The sequence below is a fragment of the Lemur catta genome, chromosome 5 (assembly GCF_020740605.2).
Source record: "Lemur catta isolate mLemCat1 chromosome 5, mLemCat1.pri, whole genome shotgun sequence".
Taxonomy (NCBI): Eukaryota; Metazoa; Chordata; class Mammalia; order Primates; family Lemuridae; genus Lemur; species Lemur catta.
The window spans coordinates 39,209,523-39,228,549 of record NC_059132.1 but is presented as its reverse complement, the minus strand read 5'-3'; the positions used below and the strand labels follow the sequence as shown (position 1 = coordinate 39,228,549).

The window sequence follows — 19,027 nt, the reverse complement described above, 5'->3', positions numbered from 1 at the left end:
GGGCCGGGAGCCCGCCGTCCCCCAGGCCCGTCCCCCAGGCCCGGAGGGGTTGGCGGAGGGGAAGGAAAGAGGAGGGGTCCGCGGGCGGGGTGCCGGGGGGCCTCTCCAGGGCTGCCGCCGGGGTGGGGGTGTCACCGGGAGAGAGTGGCAGAAGCTCCTCCCTCACACCCCCCCGTGTCTCGGGTCGCAGGAGCTGGTGAGGGAGATGGTGCGCGCCGACGTGGAGCTCATGAGGACCAACCCCAACGCCTGAGCGCGGCCGCGGAGCCCGGCGCCGGCCTCCCGCCTGCGGCCCCCGCGTGGAGTTGCGGGTGCGGGGTTGCCGGCCGGGGCGCACGCTGCGGGAATCGTGGGAGGGACGCGCGGATCCCGCGGGTTCCCTGCGACCCCCGCCGCCACTGCGTTGTCCCAGCCGGCCGGAGCGGGGACCGCCGAAATTTGTAACAGCCGGGAGGTGACACTCCGGGGTTTGGGCCGCTTTGCTTTTGTAGAAGCCTCCTCTGAATGGTTTTGGGAAATCAAGATGTTTAATCACATATTCATTTTACTTGAAGTTGAAATCAAGATGTTTTAATCACAAACTCACTTTACTTGAAATTATGTCGTTAGACAACAAATTGTGGGGCCTTCAAATTGTTTTTCTCTTTTCTTATTAAAAATGGCCTTTCTGTGAACTAGCATTAACAGGGTCAGTGTTGATGTTTTCTCCAAGTTATTAAATCGCGATAAAGACGCTAATTCCAAAATCCATGCCTTGGAGTGAGGTAGCTTCCTTCAGGCCTTTTGAGAAAGCCCTGCTAGGAGGACCCCTGCAAGGCCTAAGCCCTGGCTAGGCGGATCCTCCGCCAAAGTGTCTGCTGGGACATTTCTTTCCTTTCCTGGTGACAATAAGTCACTCTGGAAACTCAGTTCCTGCAGAAGTGAGGCATTCACACCCCCTCTGGTCTCTGGGGACTATAATTAGAACCCAAGGGCTCTGGCTATCTCAAAAGAAGGCTTGAGAAATGGGGCTTAGGAAAAGTAAGTAAATATTGTTAGAACATTCCATGCCAAAGCCCCTGGGTTACCCAGAGGTCTCTGAGCCCATGCCTTTCCTTGTCTAGAATCTTTCACACAGTGCTTATTTCTTACCTCTTCTCATCAGTACTAGATCACTTTTTAAATCTAATTTTGATTTATTCATTTAACCAATTTATATTAAGTGCCTAATATATGCCAGACATTGTGCTGCACACTTGAACTCCATCAGCGTTAATTAGAAGTTAAAGGGTTTAAGGCACAACCTCAGATCACTAGATTCGGTTTCATTAAGTGCCTCATTTAGGTGGCCTGGGATGACCACAGGTATGTGCTCCTGAGGGGAGGACATGTGTGTACCATGTACAGCTATAGATTGGTAGACACACAAACGTACAGAACACCCACAGGCAGCAAGCAAATGGGATTTGTGTACAGGTGTACACCTCTGCATGAAATACAATATTTTGCCCTAGAACAAATTAGGTCAGTACTCTTCTTCTCCCCCTCACTCCCCTTCCAAGCAAAGTAAAATAAAACTTTATAGCAAATAGAATTCCAGCCTTTGCACATGCCTGAGTGCGGGTAAACTATTTCTGAACGTCTTCACAGGCAGGTTTATGATCTGGGGGAGGACCGAGGCTCCAATGGCTGGCGCAGGAGAGAGGGCTCTTTGTGTGGCTGCCCCAGTCGCTGGAAAGCATGCTGGCCAGGGGCGGCCTCAGCTGGCCTACCGGCTCCTCAGAAGCTGCCCCAGGACGCGCCTTCTCCCCCACTCCCAAGCGGGATGCTGCTAATTGGAAACACATGGTTCCACAGAGGCTGGGCCTCCAGGACTGGGTGGGCTGGTGGGCACACGCACACTCACACATACACACTGTCACACACAGGCACACTGTCACACATGGACTCAAATGCAAACATCCACTCACAAATACACATACACTCACAAACATGCCATCTCACACAGTCACACACATTCTTATAAATACTTGCAAACACAACTCACAAACCCATGATCACAAACACACTGTCAAACACATACTCCCACAAATAATCACATTCTCTTTAGCTTTGACCCTGGTGGGCAGGCACCCCATCTCCTCTGACCTCCTGAACCCCCGACCCTGCACCCAGGACAGGACATGACATTGGCAGGGCCTTCAGGCTTGCAGTGGCCCCATTTAATTCAAAGTTTTTTGGCTTTTTACCCCAAAGCCATAAGAAGCCTCTGAGTGAGGATCAGGAGAGATTCTAGGCAGGGACTTGATGTGACTCCAGTGGAGCCATAATGTTGAATTATACTTATCAAGATGGACTGGAGCATCAGCTTTTGAAGGAAACAAAAAGTATTTTTGGTTGCAACATTCTCAGTATTTCTGCATCCTGGGTGGGAATGGGGGGTTGCTCATTTGGCTTCCTGGCCTGGAGAGGGTGTTTAAAAGGAGAAAAAGAGAACAGATTTGCTTCAATATTTTCCTTCCTTTCTGTGCTGAGAAAATTTCATTTGGGCAGACTTCAAGACTATTCTTATTAAAAGGTTTCTTCTATCTTAAATCTCAACACAATTTTAGTGAATTTTCTTCTGCCCTGCGAATTTTGGCTATTCGAGTGCTATAAAACATTTTCCACCTTGATTTTTTTGGTAAAAACTAAGAAAGCTAAACTTCCAGTACACTCTGATAAAACGCAGAACAGTCACACCCGCGTTTGTGCACAAGGTGCAGGGAACCCGGCCTCCCAGTGGCCTTGCTTTCCATCTGACATGCCTGCCAGACCCTGTCTTGGGCTCTGCTGCCCTTTGTCTTTAAGGAATTACTAGCGAGCTAGGCCCAGCACAATAAACCTGTCACACCTCTGCAGCTGTTTAGGGGCGCAGGAGCAGGCGCAGGCTGCGCGACCTTAAGGGAAGTGCTAGAGGGTTTTGGTAGATAATCTCCATCTCCAGCAAGATGGCTCCTCGGGAAGCCCGATTTCTGGTGTGGACTGTGCACGGGACAGGCGCGGGTCCAGCACTTGGAAACTGGTACAGAAATTACTTTGGGTCCTTTTTCATCCCTTTTATCAACACCAACCACCACAAACACCGTGGAACCCCTGGCAGCCAGTCGGTGAGCAGCTGGCAAATGCGACCTTTCCTGTGTTTTTAAAGCTTGGAGCAGGAGGCAATACTTTAAAATTTTATTTTAAAATAATAACCTTAAATGTATTGTTTACAAATAACTTTCTAAGCTCCCAAAAGAACTCTCAAAGACACCCCAGACACCTTATTTGTATTTGGAAATTCCAACGGGGTATTCTCAATTTTAATGTGTATCCCAAAGAGTCCAAGTTCACTCATGTATTTTCCACGACTGCGCTGCTACCTTGATTGGCCAGTGCATGGCATGGGGAGGGGGTGGGGGCAGCGCCCATCCAGGTTTTACAAAACAATTGTGTCTGCGTGTGCGTGGATGTGTCTTAGACACAGGTCTACACATCCCTACATGCCACCCGCACCTCTTCAGAAACTGTGGGTTTTCATCACTGGGGGCGCCGAGAATGCTCACAAGCAGCAGTAACAGCTGGGACACAAAGCGGTTCTGGGAAAAGGCCCAGGCTCCGCAGTCCGCGTTTCATAGCGTCCTTTGAGAACACACGGGGTCTGAGCCTGTTTTCTTCCAGGAGTCGAGGAGACGCCCCTGCCCTGTGCCAAGTGGCCTCCCCCATTCTCACTCCCGGTGAGTTGAGCACATCTTCAGGGGCTGTGCCATCGGAGTCATTACCCACAACTGGACTTCGAGTCCTTTCTCTGTCCCGCCTGCGAGTTGGTCCAGGGATCTACACGGCTCGAGGCCTCCACTGCCACCCCCAGGCTCGAGCTGCCGGCTGCGGGACGCGCCAGAAGAGCGCTCTATCCGCTGAGACCTCTCCAATGGCCTGGGCAACCCCACCCTCAACCGCTTCCTCGGTCAGAGTCTCTGCTGGAAGCGGACGACCGCGGCCTGACCCCAGGCCCCACCACCAACTCCCAGGTTCCCGCCCTTCCTCCAGGGTCAGGGGTCACACACAGCGGACGCCCCTGACTCAGCTGCCCCTTTGATTTCTGAATTAGCGGGCCAAGGTGCCCGCTTGGGCAGGCAGCCGGCTTCTACGGCCACTGGCACCCGGACTTTGCGGTGAAGAGCCCCGACGGTGGGAGGGAAGGCCTAACCTTGTCCTCGCTCCTCGCTCACTAGCTCTGCGACCTCGGACGAGGCTCTAAGTCTCCCGGCTTCTCGGCTTCGGCCTTGAGGGAGGGGGCCGGGCCATGGGGCCCGCAGACGGCAGCGGACCGCCACTGCTGCGCGTGCGCATGCGCTGGCCGCGAGTGCCTCGGCACAGCCCTGGGCAGGCTCCGGGTCCGGCCCGCGCACGTGTCCGGCGCCGGCCGCCGAGCGCTCCCAGACCCCCGAGCTCAGGCGGAGAGCTGAGGTGGTGACGAAGCACCGTCGTCCATAAAAACAAAGCCCTCACCGTCTGCAGCCCCAGCCTCGCCAATGCGCCGTGCGCTTAGGGCGCACGCAGAGACAGGCGCGCAGCAGCCTCCAGGCCGCGAGCACGAGAGCGGGCGGGTTGGTGAACTGGGAAAGGCAATCGAAGTCGGGGTGAGGCACCCGGCCCGGGCAGGCCTGGGAGGAAGCTGCACGGCCCAAGGCCCGGGCGGGAGTGGCGGGCCCCGGGCGAGGGAATGTATATTTGGAAGGGGTCAGGACCTCGGGCTGGAGTCTGGCTTTTTATGGCGAGGAAACCGACTGGGAAGGGCCTTTTGGCGAGGCTTTCCTGTTGTGCCACTTTTCCCGGCAGCGCCCGGACAGGCAGCGCGGGGCTGCACCAGGGAGGGAGGGAGGCCTTCTCCCGGCTCTCCGAGGACCCGGCTGCGAGGTTGGGGCCTGCGGGTAGGGCCGCCGAGGAGCCAGCGGGCAAATGCAGCGGAATGTCACATTATTCCTCTGGCACCAAACACACTCTAAATCACTGTCCTACACCTCTCTACAACCTGATAATCCGCCCAACCGAGCAGGAGTTGGGGAGGCGCGGGAAGCCCCCGGGGGGACCAGAGACTGGCGACCCAGGACGTCAACCCCTTGAGGTCTCTCTGGGAATTTCTAGCACCTACACCGCCCTGGCTGTGGGAACCACGGTAGAACCTCGTCCCGTAAGCTCTCCCCCGGACACTTCGGGCAGAGGCCCACACTCCTCCTCGCCGTGGTCCGCACAGCTGCTGTGAGGCCCGGCCTTGTCCGCGTGGATTTTTTGTGGGCGATAGTAAGAATCAGCCTTGGAATCGCAAGGAACTCTCCTCGCCCCAGCCCTGGCTCCGCGGCCGCTGCTGTCCTGGGTGCCCGGGCTCCGGAAAGCCCCGCCCCGCGCCGACCCGCCGCGCGTGAATTTCCCGGCTGCGTGCCCAGCCAGGCCTAGGGGACCGCTGTGACCCCCGCACGCACCGGACTCTGGGGACACCCTCGGAGGGCCCTCCTGCGCACCTTCCGGGATGCCAATTTGCTAAGTCAGAGGACAGAGTTTGCGTTTTCCATCTGCCAGCAGATTCTTAAACAATTCAATGGCCGCTGAATCATGTGCTCCCCATCCCTGTCCAGTTTGTATCTCCGTAGCCATAAAGGAACCCTAGCCCAGCCTCTGGGACAAATGACCGGCTTTTATTCTGAAAGAAATGCAAAGGCCTTAAGAGTTAATGGCACTAAATGTGTTGGTTTTCCTACTTTTCCCCTGGGGTAGGTAATGGGAGGCGGGGTATCTGTCTTTTCTCCCTCTCCCTCACTCCCCCTCCATCTCTGGATCTAAGTCGTCCTCAAAGCCCTTCAGCAAACTCCTTCATTCCCCAAGGTTGAGTTCCATGTCCCTGCCCAAGCCCCTCACTGGAGCCACCTCTGAGTCCCTTGGCCCTGTCTGGGGTCCCACTATTTAGGTCAACATTACCAGGCCCCTGCCACCCACTCCTTAGCTCACAAATTTCTGAGCTCACAAATTGCTCTCCCATGCTCACCCAAGTAGCCCCAAACTGTGTTGATGTAGGACAAATGAGCAGCCCACCTAGTCCCCTTCCTGGGAGCATCCTTCAGGAGCAGCTGCGGGGAGACGGTGGGCAATCTAGTCTGAATGACACACATGGGGACCAGCAGGCTTGGAGGGGCCCAAGGGCAGGCCAGAGAAAGAAGATGCTTTTTGGGAGAAGAGAAGGAGGCATCATCTGGAAAGGTGAGGGGCTAGGGAAGACCCAGGAGGCCTGCTGGGTCACCTCCCAACCTAGACCAGGATTCTGAGCTGATGCAATGCCAAATCTGACCTCTTCTCTCTGGCTATGTCTCCCACTGGGAGTACCCTTCTCCGAGACAGGAAGACAGGCCCAGGTCCATAAGCAAAGAAATTCCAGATCTTAGTGCATCACCCATAATATGCTCAATATACTGCAAATTTAAAATCAGTGAGGGGAAAAAAATCAAGTAAACAACCAATAATAATAATAAAAAACAGACGGTTTCTTTGGAGCCAAAGTAAGACGGGAAAGGAGCACAATAAAGGTCTTGAGTTGAGCCTTACGCTGTCTGTGCCTTATTTTGGTTCCCAATAAGGCGGACATGGTACATTTTGCTCAATTTTCCACTTCTAATCACGTTGAGAATGTTCGTGAGAAGCAGCTTTCATTCTCCCAAATGAGTTTGGGAGCTGAAATTCATTTACTTAAGTATTGTTCCTCGCCCAGTGGGACTCAGACTCAGACCTGGAACCTGCCAGTGCTGCTCCCAGGTGGCCCCAGGTCTGTCCAAGGCCTGGGTGCAAGCTCACTCAGGTCAGGCCTACATCCGGCCCATCCCCCAGTCGGCCCAGCAGAGGGTGGGCGTGCAGACCACCAGGGTGGCAAGTTGGGAGTGGGGACATCCTGGAGAAATTTCAGGGCCCCAGGGCCTTTTGGGGGGGGGGCGGAAGAGAGAAGAGTGAAGGAAAGAAAGTGACAAAGAGACACAGGGATAGAGACACAAAGCCCACTGAACTTCATGGTTATGTTGGATTCACACTCAAAAAGAAAGAGAGAGAATAAAGGAGTTGGGAAATCAGGGCCACAGAAGTCCTAGCTCTGAAAATAGAGCCCAACAGCAAAGGAAAACATTCTGTTAAGGTGGGAGTGAAAGCTCCATTAATGAAAGCTCCTTGCGGGGAATCTTATGGCCATGTTATAAATTGACATAGGAGATTTTAGAAAAGTGAGGTTTCTGAAGCTGGCATTTAGGGCCCCATAGGAAATCTCAGTGTGTTTCTCTTCCTGCTGAAGTGACCTTTGTCTGAATAAATTGGACTTCCCTTGCTGGGAGCTCTCCTGAGCTTGTGCTCCCCCGACCTTAATGGGGTGATGACTCTGACATAGTCTTCTGGTCCCTTTTCTCCCCACACCCCAGTCCCTCTGCTAGGCTGAAGAATGGCTGCCCACACAGAATCATATTCTGTCCTGCCTGGCTAGCTTCATTACTTGGCCACCATCAATCTTGCCCCTAACACGACATTTGTTTATATCTGGTGGGAAGGGCTAATGGCTTCATGAACCAGCCATGAAATGTGAAATGAGAGAAGGCTTTGCAACACCAGGCAGGACCCAGTGGCAGGGGACTCAACTGGGCTGAGAAGCAAATGGGGCCTCTCTCCTAGAGCACCAAGATGTGGGGTGGAGATAGAGAGAAACTGTCACTCCAACTGGCCTTGCTTCAGGTGCCACTACCAGCTGCTGAGAGCACTGGAGTAGGTGCCTGAGGCCTGATGGAGGATGGATGCCTCCTGTCCCTCCTGAGCAGTCCAGCCAGGCGGGATGAACCAGCAGAGGGTTCAGGGACTCTCAGATTTTACCCCATTAAGAACAAAACAAATGACACGCCACCTTAAAAACTGAAACCTCCCACCCCAAGTGCACTGGGTGGGAAAGAAAAGGTCCTATGTCCCTTCCTCACCTATCAAAGTTAGGGGGAGCCCAAAAGGGCTATAAGGCACTCTTGTTTCCTGACCCTTGTTTCTGACCCCGCAGGAAACAGCCAAGAGCTTACAAGCCACCAGTACAATCCAGCCTTATTCCTCTGCAAACATTGATTATTAATGACACAAACTGCATGGAATAATAAATTGTAAAGTGCATGCTTGTTTGCATGCAGTCTGGTCTAAAAGGTCTGCTAACTACATAACTCTGAAAAACAGCACGTGTTCCTAGCACATGTGCAATATGCCAATTGCAAGATTTTATACGGCATGTAACATGCTGGCATTTACGTGCTCATGGTATAAATTGCTAAAAAAATAAATGCTCCTATTTCTACATAAAGGACAAAATACTTATTATCCTAAAGCTTTCTACAGAGGCTATTTTCATAATTAGCTGATGCCCCACCCTGGGTTTGGACTGCTATCACAAGCTCATTTCAAAATGTACCGGCTATTAGTTAAAATATCAAGGAGTTTTTTCTCAGAATATTTCACAGAAAAGTTATCCTTGTTTCTAAAAAAAAAAAAAAGTACAAATCAAACATGCAAACCTCTAAGGAATAAGTAGTTCCAGGTTAAATAAAGTAGGCAAGAAGTTGGTTTTCTTAAATCGGGTGAGAATCCAAAAGCTAATCTATTGATAATGGAAGACATCACATAGACGTAGTTTTTTATAAATCGGAATAGTGATTCTCTTTCCACTCAAATACAGCTTCTGAACCACCATGCAGGCAACTCGTGCAGAAATAGCTACTTTCTCTGGATATGTATAACACAAGCACCTTCTTGGACACATATATCTTCCATGCCTAACTGTCAAACCTTCGAATCAAAGAGGGTGAGAGGAGTTGCTAAGCAGCTTTACTCCCACAAGCTCTTGGGCTCCTCACGACCGCACAAGCTGGAGCTCCGCATTCACACCGCTCTTTACTCCGAGGAAAGGAAAGGCCGGCATGCAGCCCACTCCGCATCCAGCGGGGAGTGAGCCGGTTCTTCCCCTCGCCAAGCTCGCCCCGACAGCCTGCTGGGGCGCAGGCCGCGTGCGCTCCCCGGGCGCGGGGCCGAGGCAGCCCACCCCTCAGAGCGGAGCAGCCGAGCAGAAAGCCGGCCGAGCTCTCAGGCCTGGGCTGGGCCTAGGCCACGAGACGTCCTCAGGGCTGCAAAGCCAAGGCCCCAGGAGACGCGGAGGACCGTGGGCACGTGGACCCCAAACACACCAAGCCCGACGCACGCCCAAAGGCCTCTCCCGTCCATTAGGTTGAGCGACTCCCCGCACGGCTACTGCCCAGTGGTTGGTGGCCTCTGCAAACCGACCTCACACACCGCGCGGGGACACAGCCCTGCCAGGAAGGCCGCTACCCTGCTGTTGGCCTGGGCAGGTCTAGCCGGGTCCGGTCGAGGCGGGTAAGCGGGTGGGCGGGGGCTGGGGCGGGCTGGGGGATCCTGCAAACGCGCGGCTCTGGGCCCCGCGCCTTGAGGCTGCGGGGCGAGCTGTCACCCGTGAGCAATGAAGTGCCTCTGACCTTTCCACCCCGGCTGGGCTCCTAAACACACGTGTGTCTTCAAAACAAGGACGGCGAGTGAGGAGGAAATGGGACCACAGTGCCTTGCCGCGCCGGCGGGCTCCTCTCGCCTCCGCCTGGGCGTCGCGGCCAGAGCCCCGAAGGCACTTCTCCCGGCGCGACGCCCCTCGACCCCTGCACGCACACGGCCTGCCCTTCGCCACCTTCCCCTCAGCGCGGTCTTCCCGGCACCCGCCCCATTCTATGCGGAACCGTCCAAGCCAGCAGCGGTCTGCAGTGGCTCTTTTATCCCCCAGTCACCTATTTCGGGAGGAGGCGGCGGAGACCGGAGCTGGAATCTGGGAAGGGAGGCGGCGGCAGGCGAGGGGGGAGGAAGGAGCCCCAAACGCAAACAGAAGCCCGCCCCGGGCCGCAGCGGGCAATTACAGCTAATTAGCTGGAGAGCGTTCCCGCCTGGCAGCGGCGGCCGGGAGGCCGGCGTCGGGCCGGACTCCGAAAGGCCTGGGTCGCGGCGAAACGCCCCAGCTGGGAAGCCGGGAGGGGGGCCCACGGGTCTCCACTCGCCACCCCCTACTCCAAAAAGTTGAACCAGACAAGTAGAGAACAGTACCGTCTCTGGCTGCCCGGCCTCGGGTGGGTCATCCCGTCCGCGGGGACGTGGCCGTGGGTCACCTGCTGCAGCTCCCCTTCTGGGCCGAGACAACCCGGCTCTGGCCCCCGGACCCTTATTCGCAAATCGCAGCTCCATGCTCGACTCTTCAAAAATGGAGCAATGCACTACTCCACGGGCTGTGGGGACGCATTCTTTGCCTTCAACCCCACGACCCCCTCTCACCCGCCGTCCCAAAAGAGGTAACCCGAGGAAGCTGAAGGCAGCTGCAAGACCTAGGGCTGCGACAGCCAGCAAGATTTAAACCGGCAGCGAGGCCAGCCCCAGCCGGCCTGACCCGAGGAGACACCCGCGCCAGCGTCGCCGCGATCTTCCCTGGCTATTAGGTTACGACTCTGGGGGAGGGGACCGAGCGAATTAGAGGCCACGTAAAGCAGTTTTTGACTGAAATTAGAGTGTATTTATTTGCAGCAATCCTTTAACAATGATCAAATTTTGACACAAGCAACAGCAATTATTGCTTAAGTGTTGCCTCTAGATAGGAGCGGCAGATAGCAGGAAACTGTATTATCTCGAAAACAAACTGAAAGGCCCTGAATGTCTGTAATCAAATTGCCATCTCCCCAAAGTCTGATTGACAGGGCAGATCACCCTAAGATAATGAATTTATTACATTTCCTGGGTTATTTACAAAGGGGGGAGGGCCAATCCGGATTGCCCCCTAGGTTTAACTGTAAATTAAGAAAAATTGGTTTAAAAAGAAACCACCCTAGACTAAAATGTTCTGCTCTTCTCTCCTTCCTTCCTTATTATTGCCTTAAATCTTTTCCAAAAATAATTGTTCTACAAACATATCTTCTAAAATAGTTTCCCAAAGATTAAATATCCCTTTCCAACCGCAATATATTTTCTAAAAAATGAATCCTTCTATGTAATACATGAAGGACTGTAAATGTGGATGAGTTATATATATACATTTAAAAACTGGTTTATTTTTCCTCTTACAAAGGACTGAAATTAATAGGAAAAAAATTCATTCAGCATCTGGCTCGCAGGGATGTATAATATGCATGGCAATTTTATATGGGATGCACAAGCCAAATACGGATCTGTGCATATCTGCAGGCACATTCGCCTCTCTCTGCACACAGGTATCACTGTGGAAAGACCACTGCTGATTCATGGGCTTAAAATTTCCAAATTATATTCTGTTGTGACTGAGAAAACTTATTTCTTTATATGCCAACTCAGATAGGTTTAGGAAAATATTTTTTTTACTAGCCACAAAGCAAGCTGACTATAATAGTACACTTTGCAGAAGATGCTAGAGGAAAAGAAATCTAAACAAAAAGACTTTTTGTGAAATTCGACATGGACTAGTCAGAGGGTTTCTCTATTTTTCAGAGATTTAGGTGGAGAATAGGTAACTTCTAGTGTTTTATCTCTGAAATCTTTTTCAATAATTAAGGCTACATTAAAGTATCCAGACATATAGGTCTCATTCAACTGAATGGTGATTTATTAATAAACAAACAATGAATATGTTCAACAAAAAGAAAGAAAAGGCGATAAAGTAAGATTAATACAGTTTCCCTTTTTATAATGAGAAAAAAGCACAATTTAAAGTTTCACGCAATTTAACGTCAGGTTTTGGAAACACTTTCTGGCGTTTGGTCCACAACATCCAACTACAAATTAAAAATAAATTACTATGTTGCAATTTACATTTTAAAACAAGTCCATGAATAAAAAGAATGCGATTGTCATGTAAGGGGACTCCCCTCTCCTTTCAACATAGGATAAAATAGTATCTTACAGGTGAGAGACAAGGAAGATGGCAGGCAACTGAGAGGAGAGGAGGAAAATGGGTCTCTGAAAAGCAAGAAGAAACTTACGTGTTATCTGGAGTAACACTGTCCTTTAATAAACCATGCTTTTCGTGTCTCTGTACAAAATAGTTTACGGTTTTGTTTATTGAGATAAGGCAAAGTGGAGGTGGCTCCGAATTAATCTTTTAAGAAAATAGAGTTTTCTTTGTGCTGGTGAGCTGAATTTCTGGAGGATTCTGTTCGCTGGAGTGGTGAATGTTCTCAAGTTTTTTAAGTTGGATCATTTTAGTTTCGATTTTGCATTGATGGGGTCCTTTGGCTGTTTTTGCTTTGCGGTTCGATTCAGTTCGGCTTTGAGGGTGTGTGTGCTGGGGGGAGAGGGCGGTGTCAAAACTTGCTACAGTCATAGACGAAGGCTCCGGACGTGCGGTACAGAGACTGGCTGGAAGGGAAGGCCATCTGACAGCTACTATTCCCATTCACCGGAGAGTTGTTCAAGCCGATCCTCTGCGACTCGAACATCTCCCGCACCGAGTGGAAGTTCTGCTGCTGGCTCGGGTAGCCCGCGGCCGCTGCCGCCGCGCTCGCCAAGTGGCCCAGGTCTCCGCCCGCCTGGTTCAGGTACCACGAGGTGAGGCGGCCTTGGTGGGCCGCAGGGTGGTGGCCGGCCTCCTGGCCGCTGCCGCCGCCACCGTGACTCAGGGAGGACGAGCTGCTGCTGGTGACCGGAGGCAAAGAGTAGTCGGGCAGGGGGTCGTCCACCGCTGAGCCGCCCGCGCCCCCGGGCGCGCCCTGCAAGTGGCCGGCGCGCTCGCCGGCGGCGTACAGGCTCATGGCCTGCAGGTTGCAGTGGTAGGTCCCCGCACCGCCCGCGCCCCCCGCGCCGCCGCCGCCGCCGCCGCCTCCGCCCGAGCTGCCTGCGCTGGAGCTCTGGCTGCAGGGGGAGCTGTAGAGGGAGCTCTGGCCCGGCGAGTAGGCGCCAAGCGCCAGCGGGGGTGCGATGCCCGCGCGTGAGGACGCGGCCGCAGAGGCCAGAAGGCCGGAGCTGAGCTCGGCGGCCGCGCCCTGTGGCGACCCCCGCAGCGACGTCATTATGTTGTCCACGCTGAAGCCCTGGCTGTGGTGCGGCGGCGGCGCGGATTGCGCGGGCGGCGGCGGCGGCGCGGACTCCGCACCGTCCAGGCTCAGCGGCCGCGCCGACGGCAGGCTGCCCGGGGGACTGCTCCCGCTAGACAGGCTGCTGCTGCTGCTGTCTGGGCTTTCGATTTTAGGCACTGCGGCTGCGCTGCCGCTGCCCAGGGCGGCGGCCGGGGACAGGGGCTGGGGCGGCGAGGGGCACGTACCGTTCTCGGTCTTGATGTCCTGGATGCGCACGGGCGGCGGCTGCGGTCCGGGCACGGCACCGTCGGCCTGCTCCGGCGGTGCGGGCGGGGGCTGGCGGCCGGGCGGCGGCGGCTCCTTAAGGTGCAGCCGGTCCTTCTCCTCCTTATCCTTCACCGCGTCCTTCTTCTTGAAGCGCCGTCGCCGCCGCAGGAAGCTGCCGTTCTCGAACATGTTGTATGAGTCCGGGTCCAGCGTCCAGTAGCTGCCCTTGCCCGGCTTCTTGTCGTCGCGAGGCACCTTGACGAAGCACTCGTTGAGCGAGAGGTTGTGGCGGATGCTGTTCTGCCAGCCCTGCTTATTGTCCCGGTAGAAGGGGAAGCGGTCCATGATGAACTGGTAGATGCCGTTGAGGGTGATCTTCTTGTCTGGGGCGTTCTGGATGGCCATGGTGATGAGCGCGATGTAGCTGTAGGGCGGCTTCACCATGTCCTTGGGCTGCGGCTGCGGCGTGTAGGGCCCGTAGGCGCGGGCCATGCCGCCCGGGTACTGCTCGGCATGCGCGGGGTGGGAGTACACGCTCATGGGGGCCGGCATGGCGGTGTAGCCGCCCCCGGCCGCTGCGGCGGCCGCGCGGTAGTAGCTCTGCTCGCCGCCGAGGTACGGCACCACTCCCAGGGAGTTGGGGCTGGACACGGAGTAGCGCGCCTGCATGGCCCCCGCTCGCCGCCGCCGCCCCGCGCCGCCCTCCGCCCCCCACCCTCGCTCCGGCCGGGCCGCGCCGCGCCGGCCACCGAGTCCGAGTCCGGGCCCCGCCGAGCTGGTGCCGGCCCGCCGCGCTGCGCCCCGCTCGGCCGCCGCCTCCCCCGCCGCGCGGCCTCTCCCAGCGCTGGCTCCGGCTCCTCCGCGCCTCCGGCTACCTCGGGGCCCGCGGCGGGCGCGAGCGAGGGTCGCTGCAAGGGGAGAGGGCCCGACGCGGACGCTGCAGACCGCCTTAGAGGAACTCGCGGAACCACTTCCAGGCGCAGACGGGAAAAAGCAGCCAAAAACACAGAACAAGAAGGCGCCCTTCTCGCCACACTGCCTGCGCCTTCCAGGAGACTGTCCCGAGGTGCCGGCGAAGGCGGCCAAATAACCAGGGAGGGGGTGGGGGCAGCGCGCCGGCCGCCTTCTCGAGCCCCGCGTCACCTTTTTTCAGTCTCTCGCGCGCCAGCCGCTTAAGGAAGCATTGGGAAAACTTCTGAACTTTGAAGCATCCGTCACCCAGGCGAGGACTTTTTTACGCAGTTACATTTTTTCCGGGCAGCGGAGCCCCGCCCCGCCACCGCGGCGGCAGCCAATGGCGGGCGAGAACCGCCTCTGAATGAGCTGGAGGCCGAGCCCCGCCGGCCCGCGCCCGGAGGCCAGAGGAACGCCGCGCTGACCACACGCGCGCCGGCCGCCCGGGCCCCGCGCCCGCGTCGGGCCTGCGCCCGCAGTCGACCCAACCCTCGCACCCTCCCTGTCTGCTGCCGGCGCCCAGCGCTGCCTCCCTCCCCTAGCCCTGCGCAGACTTCCCGGGTCCTTCTGGGCCCCGCGCAGACCCTTCCTCCGTCCACCGCTCCAAGATGTCCACCGAGTCCTCCAGCCCTGCCTAGCTCTGGCTCTTCCGTTCTTTCGCCGATCCGGCCGACTCCAGCGCTGGGGTTTCTCGGGCCTCTCCTCCCATCCACCTATCCCCCTCACCTTTCTTCTCGCTCCACTCCTCCTCTCACCTCCCCTTCCCTCTCCTTCCGATCGCCAATCTCACTGGGTTCACAGATGGCTCCAGTGTTTCCTTACCTGGAGGTTCTCCTGTCCTGAACTCAGTTACAAAGGACACAATTTGGAGGGCTCAGTTACAGCCGCGCTCTGTTGCTGATGGGGAAGAAGGTGTCGCCCCACCTCGCCCGCTCCGTGACCCCTCCCCAGTCGAAATAAGGGAGGGAGATACGGGGCCCTGCTGGGAGCATCCCACGGTCCTTTGCCTGCGTAGGCTGTGCCTCCACCCCCGCCCCCGCTACGGGCTGCCCGGCTCCTGGGCCCTAGGGTCCTTGGCGGCCCGAGGGTGCGGGCGACGCAGGCTGCCCGAGCTGGGCGGCTTCCCTTGCTCGCCCGTGAGGGGTCCCATTAGCTCTCTGTGCACAGCCTCCTCTTGTCCGGCCCGACACGTTTGGGCTCAGAGGAGGGGTCAGGCTGCGGGCTCTGTGACATTAGCAGGTGTGATGACAAGAAACTAATAAATACGTCCAAGAGCTTAACGCTTCCCCGAGATAATCTCCATCTCCACACGCGCGAGGCTGCCGACTCTCGGAGATAACGGGTGTGTTTGGGGGAATGTTCAGGATCGCACCTGCAGGGCGGCTCAAGGATTCTGGGAGGATAAGCACAGAAGGACCTCACGCCTTGCGCATAGGCATGAGATTTGCAGGCGGTGGGTGACTGGCATGGGATAGGAAGAAGAGAAATGAGAGCGAAAGAAATGAACAAGCGGGGGAAAAGGTCGGGCCTCCCTTCTTCTGCAGCGCAATTCTGCACTTCGGCAACTCTAGAAAAGACCTCCGGGGAGACTAAACCCCAGGTCATTTACTAGAACCCAGGGGAAGTGGAGAGTTTGGGAGACTGTGAAGAAGTGGGGTGACGCATTTAACACTTAGGCTCCTCAGATTTGTGTCAATCTATTAGCTCTAAAACGTGTGGAGAGCCCCTTTTGGCTGCCTGGCTCTAATAGTGGCTTCCTCACTTCTGCAGGAAAATTCAAATTGCAGCTTTGGTAGTTAGATGTCAAGGACGCTGACTTCCGTGGTAGGCACAGCTCCTTGTCACTGGAACATTTTTGCAAAATTCTTGTATTTCAGAATGAACATTTACATTGAAAAAGGAAGACCTGCTACTTCTAGAATTAGGCTTTTGAGGGAGGGGTGACGGAAGTTCCGAATCCCGAGGCAGTTACCTCCTGGCCTGCTGTGCACAAGGGGCTTTTGAGATCCTTTTCCAGGTTTTGGCAGGGCCAAGTCACTGGTGAGTTGGGAAGCACACCAGATTTGTCAGCAGGAAGCTTAGAACTTAGTTCCCCAAAACACTGGGAGAGGTGGGGGGAGGGGAGTGAAGCGCCATGATTTTAAAATGAATTTGTCTTTAACCCTCAGCCCTTCACACGGACGGTCTTATCAGTACCCTGTTCTAGGCTTTTAGTGGCCCTTTGGCTTCAGCCTGGAGGACAATTAAGTTGTCTTTCTCAACACCTCAGCTTTTGGTGAATTCGCTCTTTAAACTGCTTTTGCGCTGCTAGAGGTGCACGGAGATGGACGCAGCGATCAGCGACTTGTTTTCCGAATCCGGAAACGCCAGAGGGCCCCGGGCTTTGCAATGGATAGTTGTGCATCCCCCCCATCCCACCCCACCCCCGCGGTGTCGCCCACACCCCTGGCCCTCGCCTCCTGCCCTTCCCTCACCTCCTCCCTCCACCAGCCCCGCTTGTTATGTAAATTGAAAATCGAACAGCAGCAGTGTTCTCAGCTCCCCACTTTGGATATAAAAGTTGCTGTTGTAAAATTAGTATCTGGCATGCGGGGGGCAGGATGGAGGGCTGCAGTTTTATAAAGATCAACTTTCCACTGGTCTAGCTATGGATATGCGCCAGGAAAAGATATTTGCATTCGTGTTTCATAAGCTTACTCGGAAGGAAACCTCCAGTAAACGGATCGATTGTATTTCAACCATTTTACTTATTTTGTAATTGTTGTTAGTGGTGTTATTTGAACATTAAGACGCAGACGTGAAGTCTTTTGGGGAACAGGTTAAATTTTCATTTTCAGGTTACAGTTTTTGATGCCCCTTTCTGCTGCTCCGCGGAGCACTTCAATCAATCGTCTCCTCCACAACTCTTGACTCAATTGGCAGAAATGCCCTTTCAGGAACCCTTTGGCTATTTTTCTGACACCTCTACTGACTGCAGCCTGAAGGCCCTGCAGGCGACAGCAGTAATGGCTGTTTGGTGGAACCGTCGCTGGGCCTGCACCCCGCCCCCCTCATCCTCTCCCCGACCCACCAGGCGGGGTTACAATTCCCAGGGCCCACCAAAGGGTTCCCAGCTGTGAGGACGGGGCGTGACGTCACAGAGACGCTTAAAACGAGGCCTCCCCGGGGCCCTACTGCACAAAAGCGCCAGGAAGGGGGGGTGGCGAGCACTCCAGGAAATACCCGGATTGGGGACGTGGTGACACCGCAGGAATGTGGGGGTGAGGGGGAAGGGATGGTGTCCTAAGGCGGGTCACTAGGAGCCAGAAGGAGCTCCTTTTCTTTTTCTTCAAGTAAAGTAGAGGGAGTGGGATTTGGGGTAGGGGCCCCGAGTCCAGAAAATCACTCCCGAAGGGTGAAGATTGTCCTCCCTGTCGGAGATCCCTCGGAAACCTTCCAGCGTCCCCCTCAGCCTAGGCCGGCCAAATCGCTCCCGTAATGTGCCCAGACTGCTCCTCCCCACTTTTCTGGCTTCTCCGCGCCTGGAGCTCTGGGTTCAGCGCTGAAGGCCCAGCATCACTGGGCTAGGACGCCGCGTGCGGCTCCGGGGGGGCCCTGCCTGGCCCAGGAGTGCGGTACACAGGAAAGCCGGACTTAGAAGATGAGGGAAGGGGCTTCTCCTACTCAGCACAGAGCAGTGATTCCTGGGGGCTCTGCGCACCCAGGAGGGAGGCTGTTTGTCCACCCTGGTTCTACTGCCTTTCCCTCGGAGGTGGGGAGAAGTGGAAGACTAAGGCAATTATCCGACAATGCGACTGTAAAACTTCCCACTAGGCTGCCATCACAAACAACTGGAGCCAAGTCCGTTTAGGGGGTGCCTTTGCACTATTTTGATAATTGTTTAGTTCTCCATTTGGCCTCGTTTGCGTAGACCAGAAGCCAGGGGTAGGGGAGAATATCGTCGTGTCAGTATCCGTTATTCGTTATCAAACCAGGCCGGCAGGTAGCGTTTGTCATCGGTGTGACTTTTCAGCGGACCGAGGAGAGGCGGGGACCGAACGTCTGGGTGACCGCGACTCCGGCAGATAGACTTCCTCCTCTCTTAGTTGGGGGGCTTTCGAGTAGAGGTTTTGTTAGTGCAGTCTCTCCAATGCAGCTACTTCTTTAGCAGAAAAATAATTCCTACTACAAACGAAAAGAGCGTTTGGCTTTCGATTGTTTTAAAGACAAAGTAATCCATCTTGCCTATCTATATGATTGACTTAATCGGATGGGGCGGACCTCCACGGGAGGTTTTGTATGATGGGATAATTTAATATCCTCCTCCAAGTCCCCAAGACGGGCGTTCCCCTAATTACTTACACGCGAGAGAGCGAGCCGCCGACACCTGCTCGTTTCCCCCTCGGGTCGGCCCACCTGTTGCCGCTCTGCAAGGAAGCCCCAGCCTCAGCTTTGCCGGGCTCAGAGCAGAGCAGAGCAGTAAGAAGAGGCCACAGGGCATGAGGGAAGTGAATCTTAAACTTCGGTGCCGGCAACAAAGGACTCAGGACTTGCTTTGTCCAGGCAGGGGTAGATGAAGATCTGAACTGCCACCCCTTATTAACAATCCGGGATAATAACATTTGTAAAGGGGTAAATGGTCAGAAAGGACAAATTCCGTGTGCGTGCGTGTTCGCGCGGGTCTCGGTTTCTCCCCATCCAGGTCCTCAGCAGACCCAGGGCAGCTGTCACGGTCCAGGGCCTGGAAG

At 55.2% G+C, this 19,027-nt stretch overlaps 2 protein-coding genes across 2 annotated transcripts in view; one reads left to right on the top strand and one right to left on the bottom strand.

Moving 5' to 3' along the window:
* The window catches only part of GMDS (GDP-mannose 4,6-dehydratase), a 614,024-nt gene extending 613,344 nt beyond the window's left edge, over positions 1-680 (top strand). Inside the window, exon 11 of the mRNA XM_045551568.1 lies at positions 191-680. Coding sequence (XP_045407524.1) covers positions 191-253 — 63 coding nt within the window. The 3' untranslated portion in view covers positions 254-680. The remainder of the gene's footprint in view (positions 1-190) is intronic.
* A 9,909-nt stretch (positions 681-10,589) lies between these two features.
* FOXC1 (forkhead box C1) lies at positions 10,590-14,555 on the bottom strand. The gene has a single exon (XM_045551566.1). It carries the CDS (start codon positions 14,013-14,015, stop codon positions 12,369-12,371), a length of 1,647 nt encoding a protein of 548 aa, XP_045407522.1. The 5' UTR covers positions 14,016-14,555; the 3' UTR covers positions 10,590-12,368.
* Between the last annotated feature and the right edge of the window lie 4,472 nt (positions 14,556-19,027).

Coding starts and splice junctions, on each gene's coding strand:
- FOXC1 (XM_045551566.1), bottom strand. CDS start 14,015: ATGCAGGCGCGCTACTCCGTGTCCAGCCCCAACTCCCTGGGAGTGGTG.